Genomic DNA, 24,080 nt, shown 5'->3' on the forward strand with positions numbered 1-24,080 from the left:
GCCATCCCAAAGAAGACTTTCTTTCTTCTGCTGAACTCAAATGAAGATTTGTAGAAGAATTTCTCAGCTCTGTAGGTCCTCACAATGCAAGTAAATGGGTACCAACATTTTCAGCTTAAAAAAAGCACATAGAGTCAATACAAAAGTAATCCATAAGCCTCCAGTGGTTAAATCCATATCTTCAGAAACTATATGATAGATGTGGGTGAGAAACAGATCGATATTTAAATAATTTTTCTCTATACGTTCTCCTCCCTTCCCAGTAGGTGGTGATATGCACAAATAATGTGAATCGCCCAAAATACAAGAAAAAGAATGTGAAAGTAAAAGTGGACATTTATAGTAAAAAAGGTCTTAGCTATTGATCTGTTTCTCAGCCACACCTATCAGATCGCTTGCCTTTATGTGCTTTTGGAGCTTCAAAGTGTTGGTCACCATTCACATGCATTGTATCAACCTATAGAGCTGAGATTTTCTTCTTTAAAAAAAAAAGCAGAAGAAAGAAAGTCATACACATCTGGGATGGCATGAGGGTGAGTAAATGATGGGTTTAAGATGCATATTGGCAAATGTTAAATTAGTGGGACGCAAATGGCGCCGAAATCGTGAAATCGCCATTTTCTCTCTGCTTGTGCCTGTTTGCCAGATAACCTTATGGAGCATGCGTGGCATGCGTACACAATTTTCGAGTCAAGAGGCGGTAGTTTATCATCTGAGACCATCCCATGAAGTGACGCAAGCGACGCATTGGGGCAGTGAGGTTACAAACTCTCCGCCAAATGTTAATGTAGCGAACACCTTTCAGTTTTGTTGCAGCTTTCCCAGTTTCGAATCATATTCATACAATTTAGCAGTATTTATCGTTTTTAAAATAGTTGTTTTATTTATTTTACGAACAAATGGCTACACTCCGAGCACTGCAAAAACTATGTTGGCATTCTCATCATCAGGCATACAGCTTTCACATGTCGGCTTCAAGGTACGTGCAATTTCCGGTTACTGTCTTCTCTTGTTTGTAGATAGATTAAACACGGGTAATTAATTCAATTTATTTATGCACTGTATAATATGCTATTGAACGTCACTGCGTTACACCGCTTTCGTTAAACTGCTTGTCATTTGCGACGGAATAAGTCTGTGGAAAGCCTTTATCTGCAATTACCTCGATTGTTGTTGTTATCTCAGTAATACACTTCGTTTCTGAATAAAACCATCATAATTAGCATGTCGTCTGCGACGGGACTGCAAGGTTCTCTCTATGTTTTAGTTATTATGTAACCTACAAACGCCGGTTTAAATACTCCATTCAGCTGTATGCCCGCACCGTGGCTTGCCGGCTGTTAAAGCTGATGTAATCGCGCAGACTGCTTGCACGGCATTAAGTTTCTACAAGAGTTTTTGGACACCGCTGCTTCTAATTGCTCGGTTCATGTGCTGGGCTTCTTCTAATGCTTTTGCACTTGCCCGATTGCTCAAATTCAGTGCATACCGATTTTATTCATAGCATGTTACTAATGCTCCATGTCGCCATTGATTTAGTCAGTGTAATGAATTTAAGCGCTGGGCGAAATTGTCAACACATGACTTATGCATGACCGAGACATCTACAGAGACTTAAGCGCGTGACCGAAACATCTTAATTATGTCATTTTACATTGTTAACAATACAACTCTGAAAAGAATAAAAGTACGCCGCATTAAATCATGACGCACACTACACGATTACGATTACTAGATGCTCTGGATAAACTCTAAACTGTCAGAATAAGTCATCATACGCTACTAACTGATCAATGAGTTTGCGGGGAAAATGTAAATCAGTAAAGGTAGTGTCAGGGAGCGAGATAAATGCTTTGACTGTGCATAAGGCTTTAAAAAAAATAAATGACTTGTATTGTAATGTAATACGCGGTCTAAGTACACTTAAAGGGGTCAAGACGTAGGGTGGACTGAGTACAGTTGTAAGACTTTTTGCTTTTTGCCCACAGAAATACTGTCTAGAAAACCATTCCATTTCATTTATGTGATGCCTGTATCTGTCAACCATCAAAATAAATGTCAAAAACGCGTTCCCAATTTCGACAATTAGTGTCACTACAAGGAGCACATTTGTTACAACTGTCCTCATGCCAGGTACTGTTGTAACACTCATTTCTAATGTGCCAAAAAGGTATTAGACCTACAGTATAAATTCATGAGTGAAATAAACTGACACATTTTATAATAATATCTGGCAACCAGGCTAAGCCTTCCTCAGCCTTACACATGCTCAGATGATGTCATGATTTATGTTATTAAAGGAAGTATTCAATATAGTGACAGAGAAATCACTTCATGGCATTTTGAGTTATGAAACAACAGAGCTGAAATATTCTTCTAAAAATCTTAATTTATGTTCTGCAGAAGAAAGAATGTCATACACATCTGAGATGCCATGCGGTAATTCAGTGACACTCGCAAAAACCAAGCTTTAATCATGCTGTTTCAGTTGGGAAGCATATTTAACATATATAACTTGCCGAACACTAGATTAATGTACGTTATGGAGGCATTAATAAAAATAAAAAAAGGATTTTTGAAAGTTGTTCAATTTACTTAAATAAAATGAACTAAAGCAACACAATTCTAAAACAGTCTTGATTTCATTATGTTCTATCCAATTAAATTTGTAAAATTTATGTTTACTTAACCCTTCTGCATCAATAAAAAAAAAAGTTATTCAGAGGTCCTTTGAGGACAAAAATGTCCGTGTCAAAAAACTGCCATAATAATATTATATATTCATATTATTTTCCACTTTCAATTAGTTAATTTTTTTTAACCAACATAAGTCCTGATCGTAACTACCAAATATTCATTCATTTTCAGGATTTTAACCCTTTAAATGCCAGTTTGTTTACATAATGCCACTGTTGTTTTTTTTTTTATGAAAAAAACTCAAAAATGAATTATTTTCCATATACTAAATGCAAAGGGTAATTTTTATTTTTTTATTTTTTTTTTGGGGATTATCACAGTCTGGGATATGTCAGTGATTAGCAACAACATTGGTTTTGATGCATTATTATTTTTTGTGCAGTGTCAGATAAAAAAAGAACTCGCACTCAGGACCTTAGAGGACAAAAATGTCTGCGTCAAAAAACTGCCATAAAAATATTATATATTAATATTATTTTCCAACATCAGTCCTGATCATAACTACCAAATATTAATTATTTTTCAGGATTTTAACCCTTTAAATGCCAGTTTGTTTACATAATGCTGCTTTTGTTTTTACACACACACACACACACACACACTTCTCAATACACACATACAAAACACACTCTGACATCCATACCAACACATCCACACAATTTTAGCTGCATCATTTATTCAATTGGCCTGCAGTGCTCTATAATACAGCAAACAGAAAATAGGAAAAAGCATGTATTTGCTCCATAGGCTAAACATGAGAAAAATTGCGCATTTTGATGCCAGGGAATGAAAGCATAATATCATAGAATGCATGATTTTATTCTTTAATGGCACTGGGATCAAATATTGCAGTTGTAATGGGTTTCAATGGGGACATTTTTGTCCTGAAGATCCTGAGTGTAACTATTTTGTGTACACAGTGTATTATAGATATATTATAGGAACTGAGGTTGAAATATCAAAATTCCCCTCAAAATACACACCTTTGGCAAAATTGATGCAATTGGCATTAACACAGTCAAAATGATCGAAAAAACTAAAATTAAAAAGACAAAAATGTCCCGAAGGTCACACAAGGGTTAATCAATTTGAGTTAGGACTACATGAATACTTTTTGTAGCATTGATGAAACTGGGCAGGAGTTTTCCATTTCCCAGCATGCTTTGCAGGGGACTGGATGGGGTGAACAAATGTTGAAACTAAGTGTCATTTTTATGCATTTTTGAGTAAGATAAGAATAATTTCAAAGGATTGTTTGTTAGGCTGGAGTTTATGGAGTTACCATTGCGGTGAAGATTGCTGCTTGTTCTTAGGTTGAGGATAGACTCTCACTTTTGGTGAAGTTTGATTTGAGTGCTGTTTAGCTCTATAAACAGTTGCTATCAAACTGACATACAGTATACTAATGGTTAAAAAAATTAATTTAGTTGGACCAACTTAAGACAGTTAAATAGATCTTACCTTGTTGGTCTGACAAAATGAATTTAAGTTTGTACAACTAGAATAAGTCAGTTAAAACCAGTTATTTTTTTGTTGGAAAAATGTAATTTAATTGTGTGGAAAAGTTTTCCTCAATTTAATTAAATTCAGTGATTTCTTCTTTTTATTTATTTTTTTGAGTGAGGGACGCTCATCTTGCTTAACGTCACTGAAGTGTCCTCTACAGACTATAGTGTCCTCTTGCAACTATAAATCTGAAGGAAATTGGCACTGATGTTGGTAGTGAACAATGTACTCATGTACTGTACTAAGAGTAGTTGTAGTTCATTACTTTATATCTCTGCTTTAAATTGACTGCGAGTTTATGATGACTCAAAAGAAGTTTACATTGAGAACACTTTAAAATGGGCCTCTCTTGTCCTTTTTACAGCCAGAGGACTGACACATTCACTTCCATTGTAAGCGTCTCACTGTAACCTTGATTTTTGCTTAAATAAAAGGAGGGTCGAGTCTAAATTCATTTTTGTGCTAATCAACATTATGCCACAAATACTGTCGATTGCTTAACTTGTATTGAACCTGGAATACTCCTTTTAAATATCCTTTAAAATGTTTAATCCAAAATAACATAAATGAGAAAAAACACAAGGATGCTCTTACATTGTTCAATGCACCATTTTATTATAGTTTAATTTTCATGACAGATAAAATCCAGTATCTGTAATCTTTAGTTACTGTTGGATCAATTTATTTTCCAGATGTCTTCATAGACTATCGTCTATCACACCATCGGACAGCCTATCTTTAGACAAGGTCACCCATGAACTATCACTCGTCATTGTGGGTGTCAGTGGATTGTTGGATGATGCTTGCACAGCACCTTTTAATTATTATTAGAAATTATCTTAATGTTTTGTTGATTATTTCCAGGGACTTGTGTGAAGTGAACGTACAGTATTTGGTGCTTGTGTTGTGAGCAGAACCAGCTGTTGTTTGTAGAGAAATTTTACCCCCAAACCTTGACGTTTTACTTTCCAGAAAAGAGGCTGTTGTCATCTCAGGCAGGAGGCTGGCACGTCAGATTCGTGAGGAGGCACGTGCTGACGTGGAGGAGTGGGTTGCTGCTGGAAACCGACGGCCTCACTTAAGTGTAGTATTAGTGGGGGACAATCCAGCCAGTCACTCTTATGTTCTCAACAAGACCCGTGCAGCAGCTGATGTGGGTAAGAGCATGAATACATTCTTACCTAGTTCCAGACAGGAGTAATTCTCTGTTGACTGTTTAATCAGTGCAAACATTTCTTACTGTCTTAAACTTTTTTTATCTAAACTTGTTTATGATTAAATGCTTGAAATGAGTTTTAAAGTGACTATGTGTTCATTTTCCTACATATTACAGCATGATTCATTTACAAAAAGTTTTACAAAGAGTTTTAAGTTTGGTCAATACATATTTACCATGCTTAATTGTAAAAAAAAAAAATTGATTTAATGACTATTATTCTAAAATGTGGAAAAAAATGTACTAATAAATAATGAGTAGATGTGTCTAAACTTTTCATTTGTAGTGATCCTTAAAATGAGTACACTACACTACCTAAAACTTGTAACTGTAGGTCTGGTTGACAGCGTTGCTTTAGTTGACCATACGTCCTCTGTTTCCCAGACATGTGCGCTTGTCCTCTTAATGTCCTCTTTCCTATCCCATGCCGGAAAAAAGCATCTGGCCGGGATTTCAAAATTGGCTAAAAATGTCCAGGATTTGGTTTTGCCTTCATAATAATGTGCTCTCTACAGTTAGGACTATCATACATTCATTGTATTTGATATTGCTCATCTGTTGTCACGTTAAGTGCCCTATGTGATTATTCTGGCAGAGAGTGGCAGAGCACGCACTTTAAAAAAAAAACAATTTTTAATCTCTCTCTCACTCTACCGCTCACTCACTCTCTGCGTGTGCGCTGTATGTGTGAGATAGACCTTATTCACACTAGCTCCATCTTTGATTTTTAATGGGAATGACAATGAGGCTGTCTTCAATGGCACGAACGGTATAAAGCTGTAAAAAGCTCCAAGATCACATCTGATTTTTCCACAACTCATGTTGTCTGGAGTTCTTTGTATACTGAATATTCTTGGACAGATATTATATCAATGTTTTGTCAGCGAAACAATCGAAAAACACTTTAAACTGCAGTACAGCCAATTGAAGAGACTGTACATCTATCCCTCACAGCCTTGTTGTCATTCCCATTAAAAATCAAAGATGGTGCTAGCGTGAATAAGGTCTATTGCCAGAGTGTTCTGCTGTCAGCCAGAAAAATGAATAATGTAAGTACCTTTTATAAAAGTACGTTCCCCAACTCTGCAAAAAATGAACATCTGTTTCATTAGACTCATTTGCACACTACTACGCATTGTCATTTGTAACTGAAAATGTTGACTAGACAACATCAAATATACTACGGATCAGGGAAACAAGCCCTGGGTGGGGGTGGAGGAGGAGTATCTCTATTCACATACTATCCATACTAAATATTATGTGATGAGCTCAAAACATCAGCCTAAAGAGAGTTTGTCATAAAACATTTATGTTCGGGGAAGAAGGCTACACCTGGGCACAGTAGGAGGACTGAAAAGCTTGAAGTGCAGTAGTACAAAAAATATTTTTTTAATGGAATCGGATTTTCTCTTTTAATTTTATATGGTTTTATTTTATGGCCATTATTAAATGTATTAATGTATTACATACATTTAATGAAAGATGTGGACTCCTCCTGGTCCACAGTGTCCTCTTTGGAGAACCACAATATGGTCACCCTACTCTTGAATGTACTGTATGCAACCACAAGGATAAGTGAGTATAGCTTTCCACTTCTTGGCTGTTTATGTAAATCTATTTTGAGTGTACACATGGCTCCTCTCACAGGTTCTCTCACTCAGACAAGCAAATTTGATCAGACATACAGAGCGCTGTGAAGAAAACTGACTTTCTATATATATACAGGTGCATCTCAAATTAGAATGTCGTGGAAAAGTTCATTTATTTCAGTAATTCAACTCAAATTGTGAAACTTGTGTATTAAATAAATTCAATGCACACAGACTGAAGTAGTTTAAGTCTTTGGTTCTTTTAATTGTGATGATTTTGGCTCACATTTAACAAAACCCACCAATTCACTATCTCAAAAAATTAGAATACATCATAAGACCAATAAAAAAAAACATTTTTAGTGAATTGTTGGCCTTCTGGAAAGTATGTTCATTTACTGTATATGTACTCAATACTTGGTAGGGGCTCCTTTTGCTTTAATTACTGCCTCAATTCGGCGTGGCATGGAGGTGATCAGTTTGTGGCACTGCTGAGGTGGTATGGAAGCCCAGGTTTCTTTGACAGTGGCCTTCAGCTCATCTGCATTTTCTGGTCTCTTGTTTCTCATTTTCCTCTTGACAATACCCCATAGATTCTCTATGGGGTTCAGGTCTGGTGAGTTTGCTGGCCAGTCAAGCACACCAACACCATGGTCATTTAACCAACTTTTGGTGCTTTTGGCAGTGTGGGCAGGTGCCAAATCCTGCTGGAAAATGAAATCGGCATCTTTAAAAAGCTGGTCAGCAGAAGGAAGCATGAAGTGCTCCAAAATTTCTTGGTAAACAGGTGCAGTGACTTTGGTTTTCAAAAAACATAATGGACCAACACCAGCAGATGACATTGCACCCCAAATCATCACAGACTGTGGAAACTTAACACTGGACTTCAAGCAACTTGGGCTATGAGCTTCTCCACCCTTCCTCCAGGCTCTAGGACCTTGGTTTCCAAATGAAATACAAAACTTGCTCTCATCTGAAAAGAGGACTTTGGACCACTGGGCAACAGTCCAGTTCTTCTTCTCCTTAGCCCAGGTAAGATGCTTCTGACGTTGTCTGTGGTTCAGGAGTGGCTTAACAAGAGGAATACGACAACTGTAGCCAAATTCCTTGACACGTCTGTGTGTGGTGGCTCTTGATGCCTTGACCCCAGCCTCAGTCCATTCCTTGTGAAGTTCACCCAAATTCTTGAATCGATTTTGCTTGACAATCCTCATAAGGCTGCGGTTCTCTCGGTTGGTTGTGCATCTTTTTCTTCCACACTTTTTCCTTCCACTCAACTTTCTGTTAACATGCTTGGATACAGCACTCTGTGAACAGCCAACTTCTTTGGCAATGAATGTTTGTGGCTTACCCTCCTTGTGAAGGGTGTCAATGATTGTCTTCTGGACAACTGTCAGATCAGCAGTCTTCCCCATGATTGTGTAGCCTAGTGAACCAAACTGAGAGACCATTTTGAAGGCTCAGGAAACCTTTGCAGGTGTTTTGAGTTGATTAGCTGATTGGCATGTCACCATATTCTAATTTGTTGAGATAGTGAATTGGTAGGTTTTTGTTAAATGTGAGCCAAAATCATCACAATTAAAAGAACCAAAGACTTAAACTACTTCAGTCTGTGTGCATTGAATTTATTTAATACACGAGTTTCACAATTTGAGTTGAATTACTGAAATAAATGAACTTTTCCACGACATTCTAATTTATTGAGATGCACCTGTATATGTATTTTTTCTGGAGCTTTTGGTAATGTTTCCGGAGTAGCCACTGCTGCATATTCCTGCATATTTGTGCTGATAATCCACCGGTAAAATAACATGAAATGGCTGCATTGTGCAGGTGCTGATGGTTTTGTGCACCCCTGAAAATGTTTTTGGATTTTCTCCCCGTTTCTCCCCAGTTTGGCATGCCCAATTCCTAATGCGCTCTAGGTCCTTGTGGTAGCATAGTGACTCGACTCAATCCGGGTGGCGGAGGACGAATCTCAGTTGCCTCCGTGTCTGAGACAGTCAATCCGTGCATCTTATCACGTGGCTTGTTGAGTGCGTTACCGCGTAGACCTAGCACGTGTGGAGGCTTCACCCTATTCTCCGCGGCATCCACACACAATTCACCACACACCCCACTGATAGTGAGAACCACATTATAGCGACCATGAGGAGGTTAACTCAACGTGACTCTACCCACCCTAGCAACCGAGCCAATTGGTTGCTTAGGAAGCCTGACTGGAGTCACTCAGCATGCCCTGGATTCGAACTTGTGACTCCAGGTCTGGTAGTCAGCGTCTTTACTTGCGGAGCTACCCAGGCCCCTGAAAAATGACATACTTAAATCAAAATATAGTTGCAGTTCATGAACCCTTCTTAAGACAGACATAAACCTGGTCTTTCTTTGAAAGTCCACTAATAATATGTGTGTGTGTATTATAAATGTGCATAAATATAAAGACACCGGTTTATTCCTGTGCTCTTTTACGCATCTTAAACTTAATGTAGTTAACTACAGTGCATCCGGAAAGTATTTCCAGCGCTTCACTTTTTCCACATTTTGTTATGTTACAGCCTTATTCCAAAATGGATTAAATTCATTATTTCCCTCAAAATTCTACAAACAATACCCCATAATGACAACGTGAAAGAAGTTTGTTTGAAATCTTTGCAAATTTATTAAAAAGAAAAAAGAAAGAAAAAAAATCATATGTACATAAGTATTCACAGCCTTTGCTCAATACTTTGTTGAAGCACCTTTGGCACCAATTACAGCCTCAAGTCTTTGAGTATGATGCTACAAGCATGGCACACCTATTTTTGGGCAGTTTCTCCCATTCTTCTTTGCAGGACCTCTCAAGCTCCATCAGGTTGGATGGGGAGCGTCGGTGCACAGCCATTTTCAGATCTCTCCAGAGATGTTCAATCGGGTTCAAGTCTGGGATCTGTCTGGGCCACTCAAGGACATTCACAGAGTTTTCCCATAGCCACTCCTTTGTTATCTTGGCTGTGTGCTTAGGGTCGTTGTCCTGTTGGAAGATGAACCTTCGCCCCAGTCTGAGGTCCAGAGCACTCTGGAGCAGGTTTTCATCAAGGATGTCTCTGTACATTGCTGCATTCATCTTTCCCTCGATCCTGACTAGTCTCCCAGTTCCTGCCACTGAAAAACATCCCCACAGCATGATGCTGCCACCACCATGCTTCACTGTAGGGATGGTATTGGCCAGGTGATGAGCGGTGCCTGGTTTCCTCCAGAAATGACGCTTGCCATTCAGGCCAACGAGTTCAATCTTTGTTTCATCAGACCAGAGAATTTTGTTTCTCATGGTCTGAGAGTCCTTCAGGTGCCTTTTGGCAAATGCCAGGTGGGCTGTCATGTGCCTTTTACTGAGGAGTGGCTTCTGTCTGGCCACTCTACCATACAGGCCTGATTGGTGGAGTGCTGCAGAGATGGTTGTTCTTCTGGAACGTTCTCCTCTCTCCACAGAGAAACGCTGGAGCTCTGTCAGAGTGACCATCGGGTTCTTGGTCACCTCCCTGACTAAGGCCCTTCTCCCCCGTTCGCTCAGTTTGGCCGGGCGGCCAGCTCTAGGAAGAGTCCTGGTGGTTCCAAACTTCTTCCATTTACGGATGATGGAGGCCACTGTGCTCATTGGGACCTTCAATGCTGCAGAAATGTTTCTGTACCCTTCCCCAGATCTGTGCCTTGATACAATCCTGTCTTGGATGTCTACAGACAATTCCTTGGACTTCATGGCTTGGTTTGTGCTCTGACATGCACTGTTAACTGTGAGACCTTATATAGACAGGTGTGTGCCTTTCCAAATCATGTCCAATCAACTGAATTTACCACAGAAGGACTCCAATCAAGTTGTAGAAACATCTCAGGGATGATCAGTGGAAACAGGATGCACCTGAGCTCAATTTTGAGTGTCATGGCAAAGGCTGTGAATACTTATGTACATGTGATGTTTGTTTTTTTTTTTTTTCCGTTTTTTATTTTTAATAAATTTGCAAAGATTTCAAACAAACTTCTTTCATGTTGTAATTATGGGGTATTGTTTGTAGAATTTAAAATAATGAATATATTCAATTTTGGAATAAGGCTGTAACATAACAAAATGTGGAAAAAGTGAAGCGCTGTGAATACTTTACGGATGCACTGTACATTAGTTAACATGAACTAACAATGAACAATACTTAATCATGGTAAATGTTAATTTCTACACACACTGCATTTTAAAGTTGTTTATGTTAACATTAATTAATGCAATATGAACCAAAATGAACTAACAATGAACAATTGTATTTTTATAAATTAACATTAACCAAGATTAATAAATGCTGTAAAATGAATTTACTGATCTTAACAAATAGAAGGTTATTGTAAAGTGTTTCTGTAATTATTACACTTGCAATTTCCATGACCTCATTGAGACTAGTTTATTTGTACTTATAGAAAAACAGTTGAAAGAAATGAAGATGAAATGAAGATAAATGATGATATATACAACTTTACAGTTCAAATAATACATGTGTTTTATTAGAAGAATTAAGGTGCTTTTATAAAATGTTAAGCTTCACATTTCTGCCTAAACCCTCCAAAAATTGGGTCAGGATGGTTACTGAGATTAAGCAAGTAGTATTCGGTTGGTCATGTGATTCTAACACGGCTGCCCCCATGAGGGGACCCTCTCCACCTAGAATAAAACAGCTTTTATAAGGTTAATGATATGACTGGAGCCTTTATCTCATATGAGTGGTCATGATTATACATGTTTCAAAATTGCAATTAATTTCTGCACTTTTAAAGCTAATATTACCAACATCCAACAAAATGAGAAGTCAGCAAATGTAGTTATAAATAAAATAATTTTATATACTGGAACGAAAACAGAATTACTGCGAGGCCATATTGTTCTTCCCCACCCATCTGTTAATTATATAGGTGGGAGGATGATGGCCAAATATCACACACTGAAGCATTTTAGTCTTTGTCTTGGGATGGAGATATGAATAGACTAATCTGAAAAGCTTATAAGCTTTTAATAATTTTAAATCAGTGCCTTCATAGCTGTAAGGCTGGGCAAGTTTTGAGGACTGTAGATAATTCTGTTTATTTTAAAGCAGATATTGAGTCCAGACAGCAGGATGCTCATGCATTGCAGGGCTCATGAGATGATGCGGTCATACTGCTGTTATTGTTTGGATAAAATACAATTATTTTGTGTGAGATGACAGCATAGCAGGCTCATTCTAGCTTTATAATTGTTAGGTTTACATGCTTAATCTATGTGTCTTAATGCTAAAACTCAAAATGCTTAATGCCTAAACCTAGATGAGATGTTTTTGTGTTGACAGAAAGACTGATCCTGTTGTTAGACATTAGTTCTTGTGCAGTATATCAGGATGCATTAGTAGTCACACAATATACTGTGTAGTACAGACAGAACCACATGTAATGCAAATAAATAAATTCAGACATACTGTACATAAAAATTGTACACAAAAAGTCTTTTAAAGCAACTTTGAAACAATATCCGTTATATGAAAAGCACTATACAAATACATTTATTTTATACTGAATTAATGTCCACATTATTTTCCATATCACTTTTTTTTTTTTCTTGGACATCCTGCAAAGACATTCAAAAGAAAGAGGATAGCAGGCAGGAAAAATACAGGACAGAAGAAAATCAAATTACAGTTATATTTCAAACATCATAAAGCATCTTACTACTGTACAGTGGCATGCAAAAGTTTGGGCACCCCTGATCAAAATTTCTGTTGCTGTGAATAGCTAAGCGAGCAAAAGATGGCCTGATTTCCAAAAGGCTTGAAGTTAAAGATGACACATTTCTTTAATATTTTAAGCAATTTTACTTTTTTATATTCATCTTTTACAGTTTCAAAATAACAAAAAAGGGCCTGAAGCAAAAGTTTGGGCACCCTGCATGGTCAGTACTTTTTAACACCCCCTGGCAAGTAGCCAGCTAAGTGTCTTTCAGTTTTTGTTTGGGGGATTTTCACCCATTCTTCCTTGCAAAAGTCTTCTAGTTCTGTGAGATTCTTGGGCTGTCTTGCATGCACTGCTCTTTTGAGGTCTATCCACAGATTTTCGATGATGTTTAGGTCAGGGAACTGTGAGGGCCATGGCAAAACCTTCAGCTTGCGCCTCTTGAGGTAGTCCATTGTGGATTTTGAGGTGTGTTTAGGATCATTATCCTGTTGTAGAAGCAATCCTCTTTTCATCTTCAGCTTTTTTTACAGATTGTGTGATGTTTGATTCCAGAATTTGCTGGTATTTTAATCCATTCTTTCCTCTACCAGTGAAATGTTCCCCTGTGCCACTGGCATCAATACAAGCCCAAAGCATGATCGAACCATCCCCGTGCTTAACAATTGGAGAGGTGTTCTTTTCATTAAATTCTGAACCCTTTTTTCTCCAAACATACCTTTGCTCATTGCGGCCAAAAAGTTATATTTTAACTTCATCAGTCCACAGGACTTGTTTCCAAAATGCATCAGGCTTGTATAGATGTTCATTTGCAAACTTCTGATGCTGAAATTTGTGGTGAGGATGCAGGAAAGGTTTTCTTCTCATGCCTCTTCCATGAAGATCATATTTGTGCAGGTGTCGCTGCACAGTAGAACAGCGCACCACTACTCCAGAGTCTGCTAAATCTTCCTTAAGGTCTTTTGCAGTCAAACAGGGGTTTTGATTTGCCTTTCTAGCAATCCTATGAGGAGTTCTCTCTGAAAGTTTTCTTGGTCTTCCAGACCTCAACTTGAACTTTCTTAATTTCATTATGAACTGAGGAAACGGCTACCTGGAAATGCTTTGCAATCTTCTTATAGCCTTCTCCTGCTTTGTGGGTATCAATTATTTTAATTTTCAGAGTGCTAGGCAGCTGCTTAGAGGAGCCCATGGCTGCTGATTGTTGGGACAAGACTTGAGGAGTTAGAGTATGTATAAAGCTTTGAAATTTGCATCACCTGACCTTTCCAAACAATGATTGTGAACAAGCCATAGCACTAACAAGCTAATTAAGGTCTGAGACCTTGGTAAAATTTATCTGAGAGCTCAAATCTGTTGGGGTGGCCAAACTTTTGCATAGTGCTCCTTTCCATTTTTTCACTCTAAAATTGTACAAAATAAAAATACACTAATATTGCTTAAAATGTTGAAAAGAATGTTTCATCTTTAACTTTATGCCTTTGGAGATCATTTCATCTTCTACTCACTTAATTCACAGCAACAGAAATTTTGACCAGGGGTGCCCAAACTTTTGCATGCCACTGTATCTGTTTAAGCCTACTTGTTTTTAAGGCCCATTAAAAAAAAATGTCTTTGTAAACTAAGGAATACAAATATTGTATGAATATTTTTGTGTTTTTGATTTTCCTTTAACCTACCAACATTTTTCATCAGCAAAAACAAGGCAATCTTAAATATAACTGGTTATGACAGAGCTCCTGATAAAAGCTTAAATGATTGGGACCGGTATTGGCTGATCAGATGACAAGAAAATCAATGATCAGTATCGGCTGTAAAAATCTTGATCGGAACATCCCTAAAAACAATGTACAAAATCTATACTATGGAATTGTTTTATTAATTTTTTATTTTGAATTATTGTGAGAAGATAGCACTTGTACAATATTTGCATCTTTACTTTCTATTGTACTTCTCTCTTACTCTTTAGGTATTTGCAGCGAGTCCATCTTGAAACCTTCTAGTATTAGTGAAGAGGAGCTGCTTGATCTGATCAACAAACTTAACTTGGACCACAGAGTAGATGGTCTTTTGGTACAGTTACCCCTTCCTGGTAGGTTGAAATGTATTGGGATTTTTTCAGTCTCGGTCAGCTAACAGATCACACAAATTCAGAGCTACTTCTTGAGGGAATCAACTTATCAGTGGCTCTGCACATTATAATGGAATAGAAAAAAATATTTTTAAATGGTATAATGTTTATTTTTGGGGGGAAATTTACATTGTCAGTGCTGTGAACTGGGTTTTTAGAAATAATTACATTTGGCTCAAAGTTGAATGTGAAACTGATGAAGATTTCAAACATAATTGAGAAATGTTGACCAGTTCAACAAGATTCAGTTTACTGCAGTCCAGGTTGAACAAGGAAAGAAATGGATTGTGAAAGTTTATAGGTGCAGAACAAACTTAAGCTTTATCAGGACTCGAATATACCCAGTGATACCCTGGAATTGCAGTCAAATTCCCTTGGTTCTCTTGCATACACAGATCACATTGATGAGCGACGTGTATGTAATGCTGTATGCCCAGGGAAAGATGTTGATGGTTTCCATGTGGTTAACGTTGGTCGCATGTGCCTGGACCAGTCAACTATGTTGCCTGCCACCCCTTGGGGGGTTTGGGAGATTATCAAACGTACAGGTAAGAAACACATGACTGAATTGTTAGGTGGTATGTCCCTTATTTTTGATAAATAGATTTTACCATTTAACTACCACTACATCATTAGTCTCACGTAGCGAGACTAAATGGCAAATGGCCTGGCCTGTATTGCAGTTTATTCTGGCCAAGAACTGCCCATTGAGACAGGAAGATCTGTCTAACTGACGTGTAAATTGACTAACCACAGATTTTGTTTTTATGTGCTATTAAGGGATGGGGTTATTTAAAGGAATAGTTCACCCAAAATGATAATTTGCTGATAATTTACTCACCCTCAGGCCATCCAAAATGTATCCGAGTTTCTTTCTTCATCAAAACAGTTATGAAGCTAGTTGGTAAGGTCACGCGTCACGTGGAGGAGTCAGGGAGCGCGTTATTGTTTACATTTTCTTTTTTGTTTTTGGAAATTATTTTTTATTTTATTTTATATTGTTTTGAAATTGTTTTGGACCGTTTTGGTTTGTGAACGGCACAAGTTTCTCTTATAAACAATGACGCGCTTCCTGCTACCTTACCAACAAGCTTATGTCATCCCTCTCATGAGCGCACGTCACAGAGATGTACGGAAGCGAACATTTGTAGTTAAAAAGTATATAAGTATTGTTTTGTTTTTAAAAATAATCAATCGTTTGCGTTCAAAATAACTTTATTTGTCGACTGAAGTCGTGTGGATTATTTTGATGCACCCTAAATATGCATTTTGGACCGTCAAAAAACGGAGGTCATTCACTTGCATTATTTAGAGGAGGAGGCCTGAAATGAAATCCTAAAAGTCTTAAATTCTGTTTTGATGAAGAAAGAAACTCAGATACATCTTGGATGGCCTGAGGGTGAGTAAATTATCAGCAAATTTTCATTTTTGGGTGAACTATTCCTTTAAGTTATATTATACCAAAATAATAGACTGGTGAGGAAAATAACTTAAAATAATTGGCAAAAGATTGTACAGAATTGTTTTTTTTGGAAAATGTATGGATATTCTAAGACTGTTTCACAGACATAACTAAGAAAACAAAGCAGAATATACAGTTCTGCTTGTCGATATCTAGTTTATTTAATCCTCAAAAGCACTCGTTTTAACGTGGTACACAACTTTGCTTCCACACGGACTGATAGAAAAAGCCTATGTGCAATTTAAATGCATGTCATTTTTAGGCTTACTGAATCTTTCTTTTCTCATAGGCATACCGACATTGGGTAAGAATGTGGTGGTGGCTGGTCGCTCTAAGAATGTGGGCATGCCCATTGCAATGCTGCTACACACAGATGGACGACATGAAAGGCCAGGAGGTGAGTCTACAGTTAATGGTTGTACGGAAAAAATAAACAGCAAAATGGGCTACTCGCATTTTTAGTTTTAAGAAATGTTTCATGGACACCCAGCCATTATATTGCTTAACTTGTGTGTGCAGTTAAGGTTATTATAGAGGGCAATTAAGCTGTGATGAGGTTCTGGTATTCTAGAGGGCAATTATTATTATTATTATCGTTCAGAAATCACATTCCTGCCATCACTTTTGTTTCAGGTGATGCCACAGTAACCATCTCCCACCGTTACACTCCCGAAGAACAACTCCGTCAGCACACAAAAATTGCTGACATTATTGTTGCTGCTGCAGGTACAAATTTCAAATTTCATTTAGTAAACTAGTTTGGAATTTCCTGAAGGAAATACCAAAAGAATAGTGTTAAGTTTTTGGTTAGCTTAGGTTTTAGGCTTTGGTTCTTTGTTAATGAAATGCTGCATCAGAGCTGTGGCCTATACCATTAACCCGGTTTTGGTTGCTATCCAGGTAAGTTTCAGTTTAGTTTACGTCAACCCTGGGTTTTAGGTACCATGAAGGTTGGTCGGCTTTTAGTGGTGTTTATCACCATAGTAACTTATGCTACACTGCTAACCTGTTCCGTGGCAGGTTTTGTTCTGGGTAACAGACGCTAACACTCAGATATTGAACCAATCAGCTGAGTAAAGTGGCATCTCTGACACAATGTTTCTCTTAAAGTGCACTTTACAGAAAAAAATCTTTGAAATCCACAAAATCAACTCTTTATGATAAATTATTTATTTGAGAGTCTAAATATATATATACGACAGTCTTTAATAAAACAATAATAGTTTTTCATTTATTTTTCATTTTAAAAATAAAATATCTATAAAAGAGCTAGTAAGATGGATTAATAAAATGCCTGCCAATAATGATCGATTTTTAAATATCGAAAGTTTAAATCACTCTGCAAGAATATTTATCTAACCCTAACGCTAACCCTAACGCATTCCAGCATGTGAACAGCACCTAATATGTTTTCAAACATTGTGCTGAAATTTCAATAAATATTTTGAATATTAGCTAACATATAGGACTATGCAATTATACAAACACTGTCAACACAAGTTGCGCCAGCTTCTAGCAGACTTAAAACTAATAAACGAATGCAGAGCTGAATACTGTGGCTGTTTACTTGCAAAAAAACTTGGAATAATTTCACGGCTCCCAAAAGCTATCTTGTTAAATACAAAGAAAGGAATATGTTATGGTGTTTCTTTTAACAGCACTAATCGGCACAAACGAATGACACTGGTTCGGAGCGATTTGCACCACATTGGGTGGAGAGTGACGTCACTGCTACCGAATTCTTATTTCTAAAAATTCAGGGAAATAGATACAGTGCTTTTTTAATGGCACAAATTGAGCACAAATGAACAACACTGGTTTGGAGCAATTTGGACCACATGGGGTGGAAAGTGACGTCACACAGGCAAAAAAAATAATGTCTAATATCTCAAACACCGAACCAGCACAAACGTTAATTTCTGCGGCACAAACGAATGGTATAGATTTGGTACTGATTTTATTATATGGTGTGCCAACTTCACGGAGGTTACAGACATACAGTTTGTAGTGGATGTAATCCAGTACATCATCGCGTTAGAGGCTGCAGCGAGGACAGACTCAATAGCCTCGTTTGAGATGAGCAAGTTTTGTACAAATCCGATCAACAGTGAATGTCCAACTTGCTGTGATGTCATGAAGACAAATGTAGAAAAATTTCCCACGAGAGTGAGGTGGCAACAGTTAAAGCAAGCAGGCGGCACAGTTGCTTTTTCCGAGTTGCGCGAACTGCAAGCACGATGGGAAATGACTGTCTGATGACACAGCTTAATGCTCATTGGCTTAAACAACCGTAATGTTTTGTTATCTTCTAAAATGTTAGATTTTTTTTTTTTTATCTATAATATCATGTTTTTATGTGTATAAATTATATGTGAATATTCCCACCACTATGCAATCTCTGTATGGGATATGTGATAGGTATCATATTTCTGTGCCACCTGCCTGCTACAACTGAGGCCGCCTCGCTCTTGTGGGAGTATCTTTGACATACATGGTCATGACAGCAAGTCGGACAGATTTCTAACCGACATGCACCTGTACGTGATCACCGGTGATCGGTTCTGCACAGAACTTAACCATCTCAAAGGAGCCTAATGAAATGCATTCCGTTTTTTCTTCAATCATTGGATTGGATCATAAGCAGAGAATGTGAAACGTAAGTAGCACATTTCTAAATTGTGTGATTTAGATCAAAATAGACCTTTTTCACACTTAGGGTTTTGGAACGCGGAAGTAAAAGTTTGCAGGGTAAACTTCGACAGCGGTGAATGGGAGTGAATAGGAGATCACAGCAGATATTATTTTCACTTACCCATTTGCTCCAAGAGCAAAAGAAAAAATCCACTATTGCAACTGAATGACTTTCCAGAAGAGGAAAAAAAATAGAGAGTGGTGGATTAAGAGAGTAAAGTGGGAGAAGATGCCAAATTTACTGCCACTCTCTCAGCAGCTGCAATAGAGCCCACTTGCAGCTGTGGTAATTAGTTTTTTAAAATTAATTCCAGGGTAATATAACACAAAGCATAATGTTATAAATTCACACTCAATATTTTAAAAAATTTATTATATAAAAAACTTGTGCGATTTGCATGCATATACTGTATATTCTCTGGAAGCAAAGCTTTCTTCTGCAAAACATAAACAGGCAGTATAAAAGTAATCCATAAGACTCCAGTGGTTAAATCCATATCTTCTGAAGCAATACAATAGGTGTGGGTGTTCTCACAGATCAATATTTAAGTCCTTTTTTTAACAGTAAATCTACACTTTCATTTTCACATTCTTGTGTGGAAGTGACTTTTACTTTCACATTCAGCCACCTACTGGTTGGGGTGGAGATTAATAGTAGAAAAGGACTTAAATATTGATCTGTTTCCTCACCCACACCTATCATATCGCTTCGGAAGACATGGATTTAACCACTGGAGTCTTATGGATTACTTCCATGTCTCCTTTGTCATTTTTGGACATTCAGAGTTCTGGTCACCATTCACTAATGCATTGTATGGACCGACAGAGCTTAAATATTCTTCTAAAAATCTTCATATGTGTTCTGCAGAAGAAAAAAAGTAATACGTCTGGGATGGCATGAGGGTGAGTAAATGATGAGAGAATTTTCATTTTTGTGTGAACTATCCCTTTAATGGTTAATGCCTGGTATTATATTTCTGGGATAAGCCCACCCCAAAATGACACGTAATGAGAGAACCAACTGTGATTGATCATTTTACATGTCAGTTAGATGGCTCTTCCTGTCTAAGTGGGCGGTTCTTAGACAATATAAGCTGCCATACATTCAGAGATTATTTTATTTAAAGAGATCACACTCTCCATTGATAGAGCCACGGAGGTTATCTCTAAAAATAAAATAATCTCACTCTCTATCATAGGAGAGAGTGTAATGGTCAGCTAGCGTGCTACAACAGTTAAGTCACCATTTGTGGATGCTTTACAAATGAATGTGTAGAGCCATTAATTGACACCTACCTGTCACAAAATTGTCCGTGACTTATAAAACAGCAATTTTATTGAAGTAAACTCCATATAGCCCATTCCAAAAGGATTTAGTGTAAAACATGTTGAAGATTAGCGGAAAGGCGGTCAATTCATTAAGTGATGAGCTTTTTCCTCACAAAAGCAGTTTATTCAGCACACTGAAGCATCTCCTCCATAGACATCCATTCAAAATGAACAGCCTTACAGCCTTGGTACCGCCATAGAATAGAATGTCTATGGGGCTGCCACATTATGCTATTTTATGCTAAGCTTGTAGGCTCCCTTTGGAAGGTCTCTGATACAGTTCAAGCCTTTGCAGTTTTAGTCAAATGTCTGCATTCCTGACACGAGTCAGACCCACAGTCAAGGACAGATTAAGAACTGAGAGGCCCATGGGCCGGTACACCATGGAGGCCCCCCCATGACGTGACTATGTTCACCTTCATGCACTACAGGATGCTTGCCAGATTTGGTTGGATTTTTCAAATTGACGAAAGAAAAGTTTGGAGCAATGTCTTACACGGCCAGTTATATGTACTTTTTAATTATGAACCAATCCAAAATCATGCATTATTAATAGGGATGTGCATGGTATTCAAATACCAAAATCACTATTCGGTTTTTCTGCATGTGTTTAGAGGTCTTCAACTCGATTTGTGTCCTACAGTACCCGACAAACCTACAGGTTTTGGGCCAGGTTCAGGTCAGTTTTTCAAGTAGTCTATAGGGCGAGTTACGGGCTGTTCACGTGTGTCGAGGCCATGTAAACACGCACTGGACGGACGTCTTTGATCGTTGTGCCACAACTCACTATTAAGTTTTAAAGAACTTTAATATTTATAAACGCTCAAGACACCTGCGTTCTGTTTCACAGTTTGTTGCACGGCATCAAGCTTTTTCAACGCTGGTGTCACAAACTGACATTATGATGAAGTTCAGGTTGCAAAAAGGAATGTGACTGTTACACATGATTCCAGATTGTTTTTCACCTGGCAATGTTTCAGCGCTTGAAAAACAGTGAGCCAATGTTTTTTCCCCCTTTTGCGCTGGTGAGCAGACAATAATTACACAAGTTAAATGCTGAAACATTTAAAAATCAAAGCATCCCGAAGAAGTCCTATAATCCGGAGTGTTCACTGACTCATGGAAAGTGAACCTGCCCGGGCAGAATTACACATTTTCCATTTATTAAGAATAGGCCTAGGCTACTATGTTGCAGGCAGTGACAGATTATTTTTGTTAGACTTTAATGTGATTTTATCATTTGAAGATTTATGTATTGTGCTATTTAGGCTCATTGCTCACTGCACTTTATTCCCCGCTATCTGAGATTGTGTTTGACGCATCCATGGCAATAAACGGTCTTTATTCCCAACTCCTGACAAATAACACAATAACTGTTTGTGAACTCTCGTTTTTAACCAAATATTACAAAAGGTTACTGTGCACATATTTAGGGTATTAAGGCACCTTTCTCTTTATCATTAAACATTAAATGCATGCAGGACTTAAACATTTTAAAGTCCTCTATACTGTTGCACAAATTCTGTTGCTTATGAATTTAAACCATCAGCTTTGTACACAGCCAGGGAAAACTGCACATTATCTTTGTGTTTGAAAGCGTTTTGTAAATCAAACGCTGTTCTCTGTAGTCCTTCAACTAAATGCGCTGCACCTGTGAGACGCAGATTCTCTGAGCGTGCACTCGAGTGCTGTGCTCACGCTGCTGTTGTCCAGCACGCATTCCGCCAAACAAATAGTATTTCACATAAGGCTGACATTTACGTGGATTTATAATAGGTATCTCAAAATAATAATTGATTTAGAGCTTGGGGCCCTTTGGGTTTAGATGCCCCTGGGCAATGGCCCAATCAGCCCAGTGGTTAATCAGTCCCTGCCCCCAGTCACCCCTCAGATACCAAATACAAACATGACTTCTAGTATTCATGATTAAAAGCATAATCAAAATAAATGCATTTGATTAGGAATACTGAGATTACCTTTTAATTATATAATCACACTAATGTCTATATATTTCTTCAGGTATTCCTAATCTCATCACTGCTGATATGATAAAGGAGGGTGCAGCTGTTATAGATGTTGGTATCAATAGAATACTGGACCCCTTGACTGGCAAAAACAAACTTGTTGGTGATGTGGATTTTGAAGGTAAGGAGCTAGCACAAACTAGATGTTATACTAGTGAAATTTGTATCATTTGCATGTTAATAATAGGTTAAAGGTCTACCTGGTATTCTTGGATAAAATCTTTTACAGTAATAAACTATTTTGATGATCATTTATAATCTTTTTATCTTGTTGCCTACTTTATCTAATTTATTTTTTTAATAAATGCATTGCAGTTGACTGGATCGAAGTTCACAAAGACTATTTCATTTTCATTTTGTCAGGACATTGTGGCTTTTAAAAGTTTGTTAAACCTTTGTCTCCACAGGTGTAAGAAAGAAGGCCAGTTATATCACTCCAGTTCCAGGCGGTGTTGGACCCATGACTGTAGCCATGCTAATGAAAAATACCATCAAGGCAGCAAAAAACATCATTCTAACCTCACCTCAGTGTGTGCGAATGGCAGCGTCCTCATAAAATCCTCATCCTCTGCTCACTTCACAATCCACACTGTGCCCCCCTCCATTTATTTTTTTATTTATTTTTTTCCTTTTATGAGGGACTCCAGGTGGAAAAGCAATAGCTTTAACTGCTGTTTTTGAGGTTGACTGTCTATTTTTAACCTACCATGATTAGACAGTTATCCAGAAAGAGCTTTCGGTGTGTACTAAGGTTTGAGAAAATGAATTTGCATTTTCATTCAGATATCTCAAACTACATTACATAACATTATTTAGTGAATTTGTTATATAGTTTTTAAATGCATTGCCAAGCATTAGATGCAGGTTTCATACTTTCGTTTCTACATTGTTACAGCTTGTTTTTTTTTTTAGCTTTGTTTAAATCTAAAAAAAAAAAAAAAATAGATTTGTCAGAATTTCTGGATGTTTTGAAGCATATTTATTAATAAGAAAAGTTCTTGAACAACTGTTTAGACAATGTTGTTTAGACCATGTTGTGTTTACTTGAAGAAACAGTTGTCTTTGTGAAATTTTAATGTTGATCAGTTGTGAAATATGAACGTGTGGGGTGAACTACATGGTCAGTAATGGTCAATAGCTGTGAGTCAGCATGGGCGATAACTGATCAAATAAGCATTGCAAAGACACACTGTTTATTCATTTATTACATTCTTAAAAGGGCTACTGTTACTGCCCATAATGACTGACATGGAAAGGAATATAGGGGTTTGTAACTGAACTGACCCATCACCTCTATTTTTCTTAATTGTTTCCCTCTTCTGGCTTTTGCTAGAAATGATTATAATGTTTAGTGGTTAGGCAGAAACTATGCATTCTATAAGGAGGCGAGAAAATTGTGTTTAAACATAAGAAGAGCTGGGCACGTTGGTGCTGTAGAAATACATTATTAAATTTTTATTTTATTTTTTTTATTTTTTTTTAGCATTATGTACAATGTCTTATGAAATTTACAATTGTGTTTCTCATAAAAACATAAACCGCCTACTCTCATTTACTTTTAAGGCGAGGCGTTGGCATCTCAAACGAGCCTAATTGTGTCAAGTGTGGTCTAAGACATTTGATGTACTGCTACATTGCAAGGCACTGACAGAGAAAAATTCCACCTCTCAGATCATCTATGGAAATCAACAGCTTGACATTTCAAACCCGACTATAA

The 24,080-nt window shown here is 37.5% G+C and overlaps 1 protein-coding gene across 2 annotated transcripts; it reads left to right on the forward strand.

Annotated features, from left to right (window-relative positions):
- Positions 1-735: 735 nt before the first annotated feature.
- mthfd2 (methylenetetrahydrofolate dehydrogenase (NADP+ dependent) 2, methenyltetrahydrofolate cyclohydrolase) lies at positions 736-23,906 on the forward strand. Of its 2 annotated transcripts, XM_051689830.1 has the most exons (9): positions 736-979; positions 5,176-5,360; positions 6,926-6,994; positions 14,696-14,818; positions 15,253-15,405; positions 16,609-16,716; positions 16,953-17,045; positions 22,359-22,484; positions 22,771-23,906. In XM_051689830.1, exons 1-9 carry the CDS (start codon positions 900-902, stop codon positions 22,917-22,919), a joined length of 1,086 nt encoding a protein of 361 aa, XP_051545790.1. In that variant the 5' UTR covers positions 736-899; the 3' UTR covers positions 22,920-23,906. The 2 variants fall into 2 exon arrangements, with proteins under 2 accessions (XP_051545790.1, XP_051545799.1); XM_051689839.1 differs by lacking the exon at positions 6,926-6,994.
- The last annotated feature ends 174 nt before the right edge of the window (positions 23,907-24,080 follow it).

The sequence above is a fragment of the Myxocyprinus asiaticus genome, chromosome 4 (genome assembly GCF_019703515.2).
Source record: "Myxocyprinus asiaticus isolate MX2 ecotype Aquarium Trade chromosome 4, UBuf_Myxa_2, whole genome shotgun sequence".
Lineage (NCBI taxonomy): Eukaryota > Metazoa > Chordata > Actinopteri > Cypriniformes > Catostomidae > Myxocyprinus > Myxocyprinus asiaticus.

What these genes read in the sequence shown, in the direction of transcription:
- mthfd2 (XM_051689830.1), top strand. Translation starts at nt 900, where the DNA reads ATGGCTACACTCCGAGCACTGCAAAAACTATGTTGGCATTCTCATCAT. An exon ending in TTTCACATGTCGGCTTCAAG is followed by an intron (nt 980 to 5,175) that starts GTACGTGCAATT and finishes TTTACTTTCCAG; the next exon opens with AAAAGAGGCTGTTGTCATCT. An exon ending in GTATGCAACCACAAGGATAA is followed by an intron (nt 6,995 to 14,695) that starts GTGAGTATAGCT and finishes CTTACTCTTTAG; the next exon opens with GTATTTGCAGCGAGTCCATC.